This window comes from Balaenoptera borealis, assembly GCF_965194805.1.
Source record: "Balaenoptera borealis genome assembly, chromosome: 1".
NCBI classification, from domain to species: domain Eukaryota; kingdom Metazoa; phylum Chordata; class Mammalia; order Artiodactyla; family Balaenopteridae; genus Balaenoptera; species Balaenoptera borealis.
In genome coordinates this window covers 143630744-143643521 of record NC_138860.1, presented here as the reverse complement: position 1 = coordinate 143643521, position 12778 = coordinate 143630744, and the positions used below count along the sequence as shown (strand labels likewise).

The following is a 12778-nucleotide window of genomic DNA, read 5'->3' as shown; positions in this document are numbered from 1 at the left end:
CCTGAGTGGTCCACATGGCCGGCACTCCTTAGAAAGTTCCATCTTGGGCTGAATGCCATTTGATTTTTGTCAAGGTGGGGCTGGGATTCCTGATACTTGAGAGAGAATCAAATGATCATCTGCCCTTCTAGTGTCTCCATTTGCAAATCAGGTAAGATGTCAAGGAAATAGGGATCCTGGACCATAGTAATTTCACAGTTTAGAGAGGTGTCTTTCACTGAGTCACATTTCAACCCCCTGGCTCTGGTGTTAGTGGTGAGGGAATGTTGGAAATAGCTATGGGAGAGCCATGTTTGCTTATTTATGCCCTTTTGATACTGAATACCTTCCATATGGTAGTCCATGTAATAAATTCCATCTAGAAATTCTTCCCAGGAATAATTTTGTCTCTCTTGAAGCATAGGTATGTTTCATTTGTCATAAAAGAAAGGCCATGTCATCCATTATATGTCCCTTTTTTGCCATAGCTACTAGTAAGCAAGCTCAAGAGTTAAATTTAGTGCTCATTTACACTGATTATCTCATTCTCAATTTCTGAAGAAAAGAAGCTATCTTCTCTTTTCTTCCTATGACTTTGAAGCTCTGAAGGCACTAGAAATTTAGAGAAGGGCCCATGACATCTTTTTGCTTGAATATCAATACTTTGGGGAAGTTCTCATGCATATTTGCTGGGATTAAGGAAGCAAAATCTAGTGATATTTTACCCCTCCTCTCTTATGGGTTCTTACTAATTGAGAAGAATATCAGAGCCAGTTATTGTCAATACAGAGCCCTGGGGTTCCTAATAAATTAATAGGAGAATGCATCTTATATAAAAAGTCAAATTCCTCCCCTACCCCCATCACAGTTTATCCGCCTTTGGCACTCGGGACCCTCCTGTGGATGGACGTGTGTCTGCCAAGCAGACACACACCCAACCACGTGGAGGGTCACGGCTTGATTCGCATCTCACTGATGACCAGCGAGAGGAGGCCAGAGGCAGCCTACCTTCTGGGCTGGCTCTGGAGGAGAGCTCTAAACTGTGGCCCAATCAACTTTCCCAACAGACCACCAACAGAGATGCTGTTGAGGCCAAGCGAGTTTTGGAGACGAGTTAAAGAGAGACCATTTATGACTAGTGATCTTTACCCAGGACCAGTGCACACCGTGGGGCTAGTTGCTGACACGGGGCGTTCAGCTGAGGGGGGCTTAGGGCAGGGCTGAAATCCTGTCCACTCTGCTCCTTTTTAAAATTCACTCTTCCAGACGGGATGCCTTTTGCATTTAGTCCACCTGGAGGGAGCACCTTTTTCTAATTCACACAAAGACTCCATATACGCTACATATAAGTAGGGTGACTACTTTTACTCCATTCTCGTACAAGCCACTCCTCTGATGAGGAAGGGTAAGTGTGGAGTTTGGGGGAGGGGGAAGAGCATGCAGTAAGCAACTAGAAGTGATGGTCCAGTGTTTTTCTCCCTTGGGGCATGGAGGAAATATACCCCTCCACCTCTGTGAATATATGAGGGGCTGAGGTAGTAAATACTGTCCTCTCATAATTGTATAATATGACAGAGAAGGATAGGATGTTAGGAGAGAGAATGGTGTGCAGAAGGAAAAAGGAGCATTGAAGTGTCACTTACACATTCAACAAATATTAACTTAGCGCCACTATGTGCCAGGCGCAGTGGCAAGCATGGGAGGTACTGTGGTGAGTAACACAGTCTGTTGGAACACCTAGGTTCTGGCTTCCATGAACCTCTGGATTCTCTCTTAAGCAAATTATTTTCTCCTCTGTGAATTGAGCTTCTATGATATCTGTGTTGCTCGTGTTCTCCTAGTTCTAACATTCTTATTGTACATTTAGGTCTCTAGGGACCTTTCTGAGAGATGTTCCTTCACAGAGTTATTGGCTGGGGAACATGCATCTTTAGAGCTCCTTTCTGATTTCTCATTCAAACCTCTCATGCTCCTCCTGTGTGTTCAAATCAAAGCCGTTGTTCTCACTGACTGGCCCCATGATCTGCCAAAAAAAAAAAACCTATCAGCAGGTAGCACTACTGAATTTAGGAATACCCGCTTCAGCCAACTTAGATGAGTAATCAGAACAGCTGGAACACACGATGCTAAGTGAGGACGGGAAAGACTAGACACTGGCGAAGAAAGCAGGGCTGACCCCGGGCAGAATCACTCAGAGAACACAGGGAAGGTGCTTCTGCTTCAGAATGAGGGCAACGGGGGGAGAACTTTTCACATGATCAATTTGCATTTGAGAATAAGCACTAGCTCCCTTGTAGAGAGGAGCCGAGCGCCATTAGAAACAGGAAGATTTGATCAGGAGCTATTTCAGCAATCAGGAAGGATGCGATGGAGGCCTGAATTAAAGAGATGAGTGACAGTGCGGACAAAGAGAGGGGGTGGCTTCAAAAGAGATTCTGGAGCTCAAATGTATAAGACTTGGAGACTGATTAAATCCTGGAAGGGAGAGAAAAGTCAGGGGAAAGTGTTCCCAGGTTTCTGGTTTCGGTAGTGGAGTGGTATCTGTGCCCTGTAACAGGCCAAGGCTGGCCCCTTAATCCCCGCTGGGGGTGGACTCTGGAGAGAATAATAAATGGGGCTGGAGCAATGAAGGACAGGGACTTTGGTAGACCACTAGGCTCTCCTATTTTAGTACAGGCTGCATGTCACCTCCTCATTGAACTCAGGACCACATACACTGTAGGGCCTGAGAAAAAGTATGTTACGTGAATTAATTTTGTAATGAAAATCTAAAGTGAACTCTGGCGTTGATGCCCACCAACTTCAGGCTAGGCTTGAAGAAACCAGCAGTCTTCACCCTCTAGAAATGTCCCAAGAGGACACCTTCGTGAATGGGAGACATGAAAGTGAGACTGTGAACAAGTCTTGAAACTACCCAAATCCAACATCCTGTTCAGTTCTGGAATCTCTCAGAAATTGACATACTCCATATAAGCATGTGGTTCCGATTGACTCTAATGGGATTCCCTGGTAAACCACAGATTCCAAATTATCCCCTAGTAGGTATCACATTTATAGTAGACATGTTATTTTACTCTGAATACCCCCTGGATGCTGGTCCACTGAATTCTGACAGTAGCAGAATTCGGAATAAGATCACCTTTTACTAGAATGCCACTGCTATGTGTTCATCTCTGTAAGCCAAAGAAAATAGGTGTTTGTAATAAAAGAATAATGTTTTTAAAAAAGAAAGATATTTAATTCCATGCTAAGAAATATCAAACACAATCTCCTAAAAAAAAAAAATCTCCTTATAGTATTTGTTTTGTTTTTCTTTAATCCAAGGCAAGGCATTTTCTGTGGGGGAAGAAGGGATACTTTTTCCCAGGTCTGGAGATTAAACAATTTAGTAGTCACTTCACGTTCAGCTTACAAAAAGGGGATTTGCATATGAACTTGTTTCGGCAAGAAAACACATCTGAACGTGTTTCATGGGAACTATCTCTAACCATGGCGCCATCTCCTTCTTTTCTTTTCTTCATCCCTACAGGTCACCGGATTGAAACTATCTCAGGACCTCGATGATCTTGCCATTCTCTACCTGGCCACAGTTCAAGCCATTGCCGTAAGACAATTTAATGCCATTTTTAAAGAGACTTAGATCTATTAACAAACTTTAGACCATATACTCCCCAAGATACATCATATGCTTTTGTGTCAAAGATTCTAGGGAGCTTGCCAAAAATAGATGCTTGTCTGTGCAGAAGGAAATTCTAAAGGTCTTTACCTGCTTTACTAGTAGCCTCACATAGCTGAAAGCTAAAAGGAGTTAAAGTCTTTGAACATCATGCTTACCATCTATCTAATTTGTCTTCTAAGTTCATTAAATAGAAGCAAGCAAGTAGATGCCATGTATGCTTGCATTAAGAAGAGCTGGCGTTAAGATTGTCCAGATTTATAAAACACATGATATTGTTCACTTTGCAAAAGGATCCAGTCTGGGGTTCCTTTAAATAGTAAGCTTCCTTGGAGCATGAAAATGTTTATTTTTATAATTAGCTGCTTAAATGAGAGGTTCGGATGGTTAGGGAAGGAGAAAGGGGGGAATTTAAAGTGTTAGAAGCTCATAAACTGAAGATCAATCAAAAATGAAAACAAACTCCTAGAAGCCCAAACATCATTGTCTAAGGACTCTTATTGTCTAGAGGTGATCCATGAGTGAGCTACAGAAGGGTTCTAAACCCTGAAATCACACACGAAAGTTTGCACGTGTGTGCGTGTTAGAAATTGCATTTGAAGGGAGTGGGTCATGGCTTTCAGGATCTCAGGGCTGGTAGGAACCCCAAAATAACAGTTAATCCAGTAAGGCTTAGCTGATCTGGAAATTGAATTGGGGACCAACAGAAAGGAAAAAATCAGTTCACTGAATTGAGAGTCAAAATTTATTTTTCAGAAATATACCTATTTAAACAAAGTACTTTTGTTTATTCATGCTATATGGACATATTTATATGCTATTCAATCTGTTTCTCCACATACCACTTTCATATCCTCATTGCTTCAAATAATAGAATTACATGCATTTTTTCTGTATATCCATGTCATCAACAAAATTGCTTTTCTTATGTTTAGATTTATCCAGGTACCACATACACACAATAAGAGAGCAGAACTGGCCAACTCAATTAGATTAAACAGTCCTTTTTAGCTTATAGACCAATTTGACTGTATCTTCCTGAAACAACTATCTTATTGATTTAATAGCCTGTCCAGTTCAGTAATATCAGTCAGCCTGCTTTATTTATGGTAACTTGATCAAAAAAAGACAATTCTGACATCTATCAAAATGGCGGGAGTTAACTACCATGAAAAAATGAAAATGGAGAACAAAAATACGCATCAGTAATAAAAACAGTTATTTAGCGATCCTGCTTTACAGTAAAGATAATAATAATATCGATAAATAATATAGTTTGGGGGTTTTATATGCCAGGAACTATGCCAAATATTTTACATACGTTATCTGACTTTACCTTATGAGGGAGGTATCATAATCCCCCTTCCAAAGATTAGAATCTAAGCCTCAATGAGGTTAACTAACTTGATCGGTTTCATACAGCTAGTAAGTGGCAGAGCTGGGATTTGAACCCACAGCTTTCTAAAATAAAACTAGGTACACGATGAATTGAGGAGCTTTTTTGTTTGTTTTTGTTTTGTTTCGCTTTGAATTTTTGAATTTTATTTATTTTTTATACAGCAGGTTCTTATTAATCTATTTTATACATATTAGTGTATATATGTCAATCCCAATCTCCCAATAATTGAGGAGCTTTTATTTTCTGATGTTAATATCACTGTGTGAAAAGTCTCACAGTGGAATGAACCACTTGCATTAAAATAAATAATCCTGGAAAAGCAGAGGTGCGTGAGGCTCTTCCTTCTGAGTCCATGCTAAGAGGGGGACACGAAGAACGAGGCCACACAGGATGAGCCAAGGGGCACCATCCTGTGATGACAATCACTGGTCCCTCTCACTGACACCCACTCTCTGTGCCAGGCACCAAACAGGGTACTTCACCCACCCGTGAGTAACCCAGTAAGTAGGTGGGATCGTCCTCATTTTACAGACAGAGGGAACACTGCTTGCCAGGGTCAAACAGCTAGTGTATGGTAGAGTCAGAATCTGAACCTCTGTCTGTCTACTCTTAGGCTTTTGCTCTTTCCATGTTACCATGCTGCATTTTTCTTTGATCGGTTTGTAAAAGCTACATGATTGAAATAAGCCTTCAGGCATTCCCGAGAACAGTTTTGATTTGACACATCTTAGACGACATCATTAATTTAGCCAGGATTGTCTCACAGAGGTCCCCTTACTGGTAAGAAGTCCAAGAATGTATAAATTAGGTTAAACCTAATGCAGGCTGCGGGCTAGGGAGGGCTGGGATGGGGGAAAGCCAACTACATTTTCCCAAGTACTACACACTTGGAAAATCAATTTTGTATGTAATGGGCCGTACATATATTAAAAGCTATCATATTTATTCTGTCCATTGTTTTAATGACCTTTATAATACCATGAAGAGAAGGCAATTTAAGACAGATTTTTCGATAAGGCTATGTTGTATAGTCAGTTGAACTGTGAGGAGTTCAGTCTGTTTTGCAAAAGTATCTGGGTGTTCTGATCTTTTAGTGCATTTGTGCATTTTAATGTGCATTTTAATGAAGCATTCTGATAACAGATATTTTCCCATGATGTTCAACTTGAAAAAAAAAATGTGTTCATTGACTCTGAATATTGCCTTTACACCTATTTGTTGTGAAGTTAAAGTTAAGCAAATTCTTCTCTGTAGTAATATCTATGGTTGATATTTTGTAAGAACGGGATGGAATTAGAGATATTGTAGTGAAGTTAACTTGGGACTATGCAAAACCCTCCATGAAGTGAAATTCTCTCTTGACCAAGCTTAATTGAAAGACCTGTCAAACACCCCGTTTATTCATAGCCTGTTCATCTATAGCTTTCTTTGCAGAATAGACCCTTAAAAAGTACTATTTGCATTTGAAGTCTCCCCATTTGCATTTGGTTCTGTACATTCCCAGTGGAATAGCCTAATTTTAATTTAAATTTCTCTGTGAAAACATTTTTTCCAGAAAGGTGAGCACAAAATCATTTTAGCACAAAGCCCTTTGGTGGGGCATTTAAAGAGGGTGGAGTGTTTCACACAGTGGCGTCTGGGACACCGAAAGGGAAGGCCCTGTAACTAACCGGGCAGCCCGAGTGGGAAATTCCTGCTGACAATGCCACATGGGAGAGAGACAGGCTGTCACAGCCCCTCTGGAGCGAGTGCCTCTTGTTTGGATTGCTTCTTGCCTTTTCCCAGGGAATGTGCTTTGTGTTACTCTCCTCTCAGGCCTGCTAATCACATGAGGCCTCAGGTCTCTGATTTTAGAAACATCAGAAATATCAGTTTTGCATGGCATTTCCATGCATATTGGGAGGCAGCTTCCCCTCCCCTAAGGCAGATTGCATGGCTTTAGGCAAACTATAGAAATCCTAAATGGGGATAATAATATGCAGTTTTTGAGTTTTTCATGAAATTAGAGGTGATATTAAGGAGCATAGCAGAGTGCCTAGCATATAGCTAATAACCAGAATAACTCTCATTTCTAAACGCCTTCCACGTACTGGACACTTCTGTGAGCTTCGGATACACTGTCTACAGCAGCAAACTTGTAAAATAGATGTTACTGTATTTCATCAAGTCTAAGACCACATTTTAAATTTTTGTTGCATGTTAACATTTCAGACAATCCATGGAGTTATCAAATGAAAAATATGGTGTTATTATTCCCATTTTTAAAATGAGAATTGAGTCATGGAAAGGTTAGGTATGGATTTGATTCAAGAAATAGGTGAAATGCCTGAATACCATCCCAGCTGTTTTTTTAAATTCAAAAGCCATGCTCTTATCTCCTGCAGATTCATGCCCCTAGAGTACACTAGGGTTACCTGGAATCCACAGACACCAAAGGATCCGTGGTAGATATAAGGGCATTTGTAGAACTCCTGAAATTAGTTATAATATTATTTTATATATGACTTTTTTCTGGGGAGGTCAGTAGGTTTTATCATATTCTCAAGAGGGTTCATGACCCCCCAAAAGCTTAAGAAAGAACATCTGGGGGTAATCAGCCATATTCAATAAGCGGAATCTGGCCTTATAGGGTACAACATGTTTTAATTTTTTTTTTTTAACACACTACATCTGTGGATGATCTTTGGAGGCCCAAGTTTTACCTAATCCATATTCTTACCATATTCACTAATAACTTCAACAAACCTGAAGATCTATGGGCTGGAAATGCTTGGTTCTGCTCCTGAACTGCCCCCATCCCTCATCATTTACTACACAGCAATCAGGATTTCGCACCCCCCTGGCCCCCAGATCACCCTCTAGCCCTGCCTCTCCCAGAGGCACCCTCTGGCCCCAGGGAGACAGCTCTCTGTAGAGTCCTGTGAAAGAAGCTTCTACATCCCCACCCCCCAGGGGTCAGGGGAGCATCCTGATAACTTCCTAAGCCCTCTTCCTTTATTTTGGTTAAGCCTCTGATGCCGCATGCCCTCAAGCTGAACTGTCTTCTCCTCCTCTGTGCACCTGAACACCATCTTCCCAGCACCACTGTCACACCTTCAGCGAATCTGTGATCCTCTTCTGTCCAGCCCGAACCCCGCCTTCTTGGTGGTGGCACCATCTCTGGCCTCCCAGATCCTTGACCTCCGTATTCTCTCTTGACCTCCTCCTCCCCCTTGACCTTCTCCTCCATCCGCTTCAGCCCCTCACTCGCATGTCCACACCTGGGACTTGGTCATCCCCCAAAGTTGCTTACTCTCTGAACATCTCAAAGGCTATCTTGCCACCAAAAAACCCTCTCCCTCATTTCTCCCCAGAGCCACTTTCTCAATCATCGCCATGCAGCTGCCTCCTAAGATCATATCACAGTTCATCTTTTTTGTTTTTAATCCTTCTCTCAAAAAAAAAAATGATGATTTTTGGACTTTCAGTTTTCGAACTTTCTAGGAAATTATGATTTTTTTAGCTACTCGAATACGCTAGCTAAAAGTAATGACTTGTACATTAAGATTCACCTCGATGACCCTATGGTAGTGGTCTCTTGTCAAGCATCAGTAATTTTTACTTTAGTGAACTGAGCAAGACAAGGACGATAGATAACACATTTTCAGAAAAAGGAAGACACAAGGGCTGAAATGAAAATATGGTGAAGCCCTGAACCAACCAGAGCATGTGGTTTCTGCATCATCCGAGATCACTAAGGACTGACTGGGAATGGATTCTGGCACTGGAAGCCTCCTTATTAGAACCACTACCTGGTTTCAGGTGGTAACAAAGGTTCTTTTGCCAGCCTGAAGTCTTGTGTCCTACCTTCTTTGTGCAGTTAGAGCCCTCTTTCCATGTTTCTGCTGCTGAGTTTGTTGGTGCCATTTCCAAGGAACAAACTTCTTTAGTTCCTCTTTAGGGAAGGAAAACTGACTCAGAGATCTCCAACTGTTATCATTGGAGTAGAGCTGCCAATTACTCCATTCCCCGTACCTCATAGAGGACCTGGGCCGTAATGGACACTCATCAAATATGTATTTGAACGAACTGTGTTAATATGAACCGTGTTAACATTGTCAACTCTTTTTGTCAACATTGTATAACTACTGATAGAAGCAAATGGTGCAATGATTCAGAAGGTTTTGGCGTCAGGCAGGCCCAGGTTGGAATTCCTGCTCTGCAACTTAATATAATGGTGTGATCACGGGCAATGTAATCTTGAGTCCTGACTTTCTGAGGTAGTGTATCTAGAGCTCCTAGTGCGGCATCTGGTACTGGGTAAACACTGAGTAAATGTTCCCAATCATTTACCTTTGCTACCGTACTGATGCTTTCTTCTGTTCTTCCCTTTAAGTTCGGGACGCGCCTCATTATAGAGGCCATGGAGTCAGCAGGGCACTCGATCAGCACCCTTTTCCTCTGTGGGGGCCTCGGCAAGAACCCCCTTTTTGTGCAGATGCATGCGGACATTACCGGTAAGTCTAAGAAGAAGGAGAGAAAGTCACTGTAGGCTTGGCAGCAAATGGGCATGGCCAAGATCTAGACAGGGTAGAGAACAGGAAGATATAAGTAGTGTGCCAAATTATTTTGAATATATTGAAATGTATTTTTTTTTCTTAAGACAGCTATGGTTGTCACAGTGGGGAAAGTGACTTCTATGTGTATCTAACGATTGGATCATGGTAAGAAATGAGACACGAGAGGTCAGCAAGGACTAGATCTTAATTCAAGTATTTACTCGACAGTCTTGAGTACCTCTTCTGATCCCCTCCATTGCGGGCAGTATTGAAACTACAGAGATGACGACATGATCCCTGCCCCCAGGGAGCTCAGGGTCTATTGAAGAAGGCAGACAGCAGACATGTCAAATCTAGTGTGGCAAGAGCTCTGAGTGAGAAAAGCACAGGGTATTATGGAAACACCGTGGGCCACCTCGCCCTGGTTTGGACCTGTGACGGTGCAGAGCAGGTGACTGGAGGAAGTGATAAGGAAACTGTTTGAAGAAAGATTGCAGAGCCCAGCCATGGTGGAAGCTGTGGGTGTCTGGCTGCAGATGGGGGTTTGGGCCCTAAGACCCCCAAGATCCTGTGATTCCTTCTCGGCTCATCAGAGTCAGGGATCGTGACACAGATGGAGAGAATCCAGGGTAATGGGCTGATCTCTCTGTGATATGAGCAGACAAAAGCAGAGCAGGATCTGTAGTGCAGACCCCTGGGCCCCATAGGCAGGAGGCTTGCTGCTACCCCGGAGGCTGGCCTGGGCTTCCATCCCTCTAGACCTGTGCCCTCATGCCCCTTGCTCCTTTCTCTCCCTGTGTCTCCTGGGGACTGATGTCCCCCCTCCCCACCCCATCCCGGGGTGGCCAGGCACCAGGGCTGGGCAAGGATAGGGAAGTAGGAGAGAATTGGACCCTGCTCACAGCCCCACCTCCAGTCTCATCTGAGCCCACCCTCCACTGGCCTCTGTTCATCATGATCTCTTGCTGTCCCCTGTCCCCTGGATTCCTTACCTCTGACAGCTGGGTGGGTCCAGGTTTCTGCCCCTGACTCTCCCTTCCCCGTCCAGGCCATGCAGATCCCTGCAGGTGAGAGCTTTCCCAAACATGATGGGCAAAATTTACCCCCTGCACATCGTGAGATCAAACTAAATAAGTTACTGATCCCCATCTTAAAGGTAGGCAGACTGAGGCACAAGCCAGAGAACAGTATCAAAAAGCACACAGTCTAAGGGTAAATATATAAAAATAGGTATAGAAATGACTACCATTAACCACGCTCCCACTCTGTGTTGATATGAATCACCCTATTTACATTTAATCCGCACACACCACCAAAAGGTAGAAATTGGTGTCCCCGTCTTACAGACAAGGAAACTGAGGGTCAGGAAGGTGAGTTAAATTAACTGTCCAAGGTCAGACACCCAGTAGGGGCAGGACCAGGATTGTACCAGATGTGTCCAGGCCCAGCGTCCCCTACACTATGCTCTGACCCAGGTTTCTTAACTTTTCTGCTCAGTTTGTAACCATTTGATGATGACTCCTCCTTTCCTAAAGTGTCCAAAACCTATGGCAGTAGGCCATTCTGAGGCAGAAAGAAGAAAGACGTAAAAAGGAGCCCAGATTACCTTAGATTTTTCCTAGGAGAAAAGCCATGACTACATTTTATCTCAAAGTCAGCTAGCTTGTTCAAGTACAGTTCAGACTTAAAATCTGATCTGTGAGTGACTTTTTAATTTCCAGCCTCCAAATAGCCACCAAAACCTCCTACCTGGATTCAGGAGGGGAGATAAAATCAACCTTGGCTAACACATCACCCAAGGGAATGGGAAACAGGGCCCCCCAGAGCAGGGCAGCCTGTGAGACCCAGGTCCTGACTCTGCACCGCTGCTCCAGCCTTTACGAAAGTGAGTTCTCTTCCAGGCCTCACACCCCTGAGCTGACTCAGAAGCAGGGGTGCAGTGGCTTCAGAGAAAGTTCTGCTTTGGAAACTGTTCTCCTTCAGGCTCATGAATGAAAAGGCTGTTAATCGTTATTTGGATTCCAATTGAAACTGGACCCTTTGTCTCTGACTGTGGACCAGTTACAGTTCCGGACAAAGGGGCCTTTTCTTTGGCCTGAAACTCCTCTGCCTTGGGAAGCCGGTGATTGACAAGTGATGGCAAAGTGCATCTGCCTTTAAATGCTTTGGGTTCTGCTAAACTCATTAATGCGTCAGATAAAATAGTTCACATTCCAGGCAAAGCTGCCTTCTTCCTCTCCTTCACCCAGCATTCTGAGAAAAGAACACATTTGCATTTGTTTCTGCAAAAGATGGGTACACAAGCCGGGGGTGTATAGGTAGAGTGTTTGGTGCCTTTAAACGTTGTAATTGCTCTAGTTTTCCTGCAAAGAAAGCTGTAGAAAGAACCATAGACCTGGTACATGATTCTCAGGAATACATGTGAAAAACACAATGGAATTTGGGAGATGCTTTGGAGATAGAGTGGAGTAATGGAAAGAGCAGGGGACCAGCTCTGTGACTTTGGGCAAGTTGCTTTACCTCTCTGAGCCTCATTTCCCTCTTCTGAAAGGTAGAGACAATATTATTTCCCTCAGATAGATCATGCTGAGGAATTAATACTCACAAGTTTGTGAACACCAGTCTCTGTGCTTCACTTAAAATAGGTGTTCAATGAATGTTAGCTCACTTCTTCCCTGAAGGCAGCCCCACGCCAAAAAGGTGGTGCGTTTCAGAAAAAAAGGAAGTTAAATATTTTGTAAGCAAATCTTTGCCATTTGGGGAACAGTTTGCTCCTGCCCTGGGCAAGCAGGGAGAGTAGGGTTTTGCCAACTTGGGAAATGTCCTCTACGTGAGGAGGAAGAATCTCCTTGTACCCTGGGCATATAGTTAACTGTGGTTTCAAGAAATACTTGGTGTGTACTAAGTAATTGTAGGTTTCCCTCACTGACTTGGGACTAAATGTTCCTCCTAAATTTTGTTTTGTAGAATTCTGGCAGTTTCAGTAGGGGTTTCCCTCTTCCTGCCTTATTCATTATTTCACTCATTTACTCCTCCATGTATTCATTCTCTGAGTACACATGCTGAGCTTGGTGCGGGCATGCAAAGAAGAACAATAATGTCCTGCCAAGAGGGCCATTACAAACAGAAAAAGTGCTCTCGTGCTCTGACCACTGTCCAGCGAGGACGGGGTACCCAGAGGACGCT

At 43.2% G+C, this 12778-nt stretch overlaps 1 protein-coding gene across 12 annotated transcripts in view; it reads left to right on the top strand.

The window, feature by feature from the left end:
* The window catches only part of FGGY (FGGY carbohydrate kinase domain containing), a 409967-nt gene that overhangs the window by 313222 nt on the left and 83967 nt on the right, over window positions 1-12778 (top strand). For all 12 annotated transcript variants that reach the window (XM_082357732.1, XM_082357725.1, XM_082357730.1 and 9 more), the window contains 2 exons: window positions 3509-3583; window positions 9430-9550. In XM_082357732.1, coding sequence (XP_082213858.1) covers window positions 3509-3583; window positions 9430-9550 — 196 coding nt within the window. The remainder of the gene's footprint in view (window positions 1-3508; window positions 3584-9429; window positions 9551-12778) is intronic.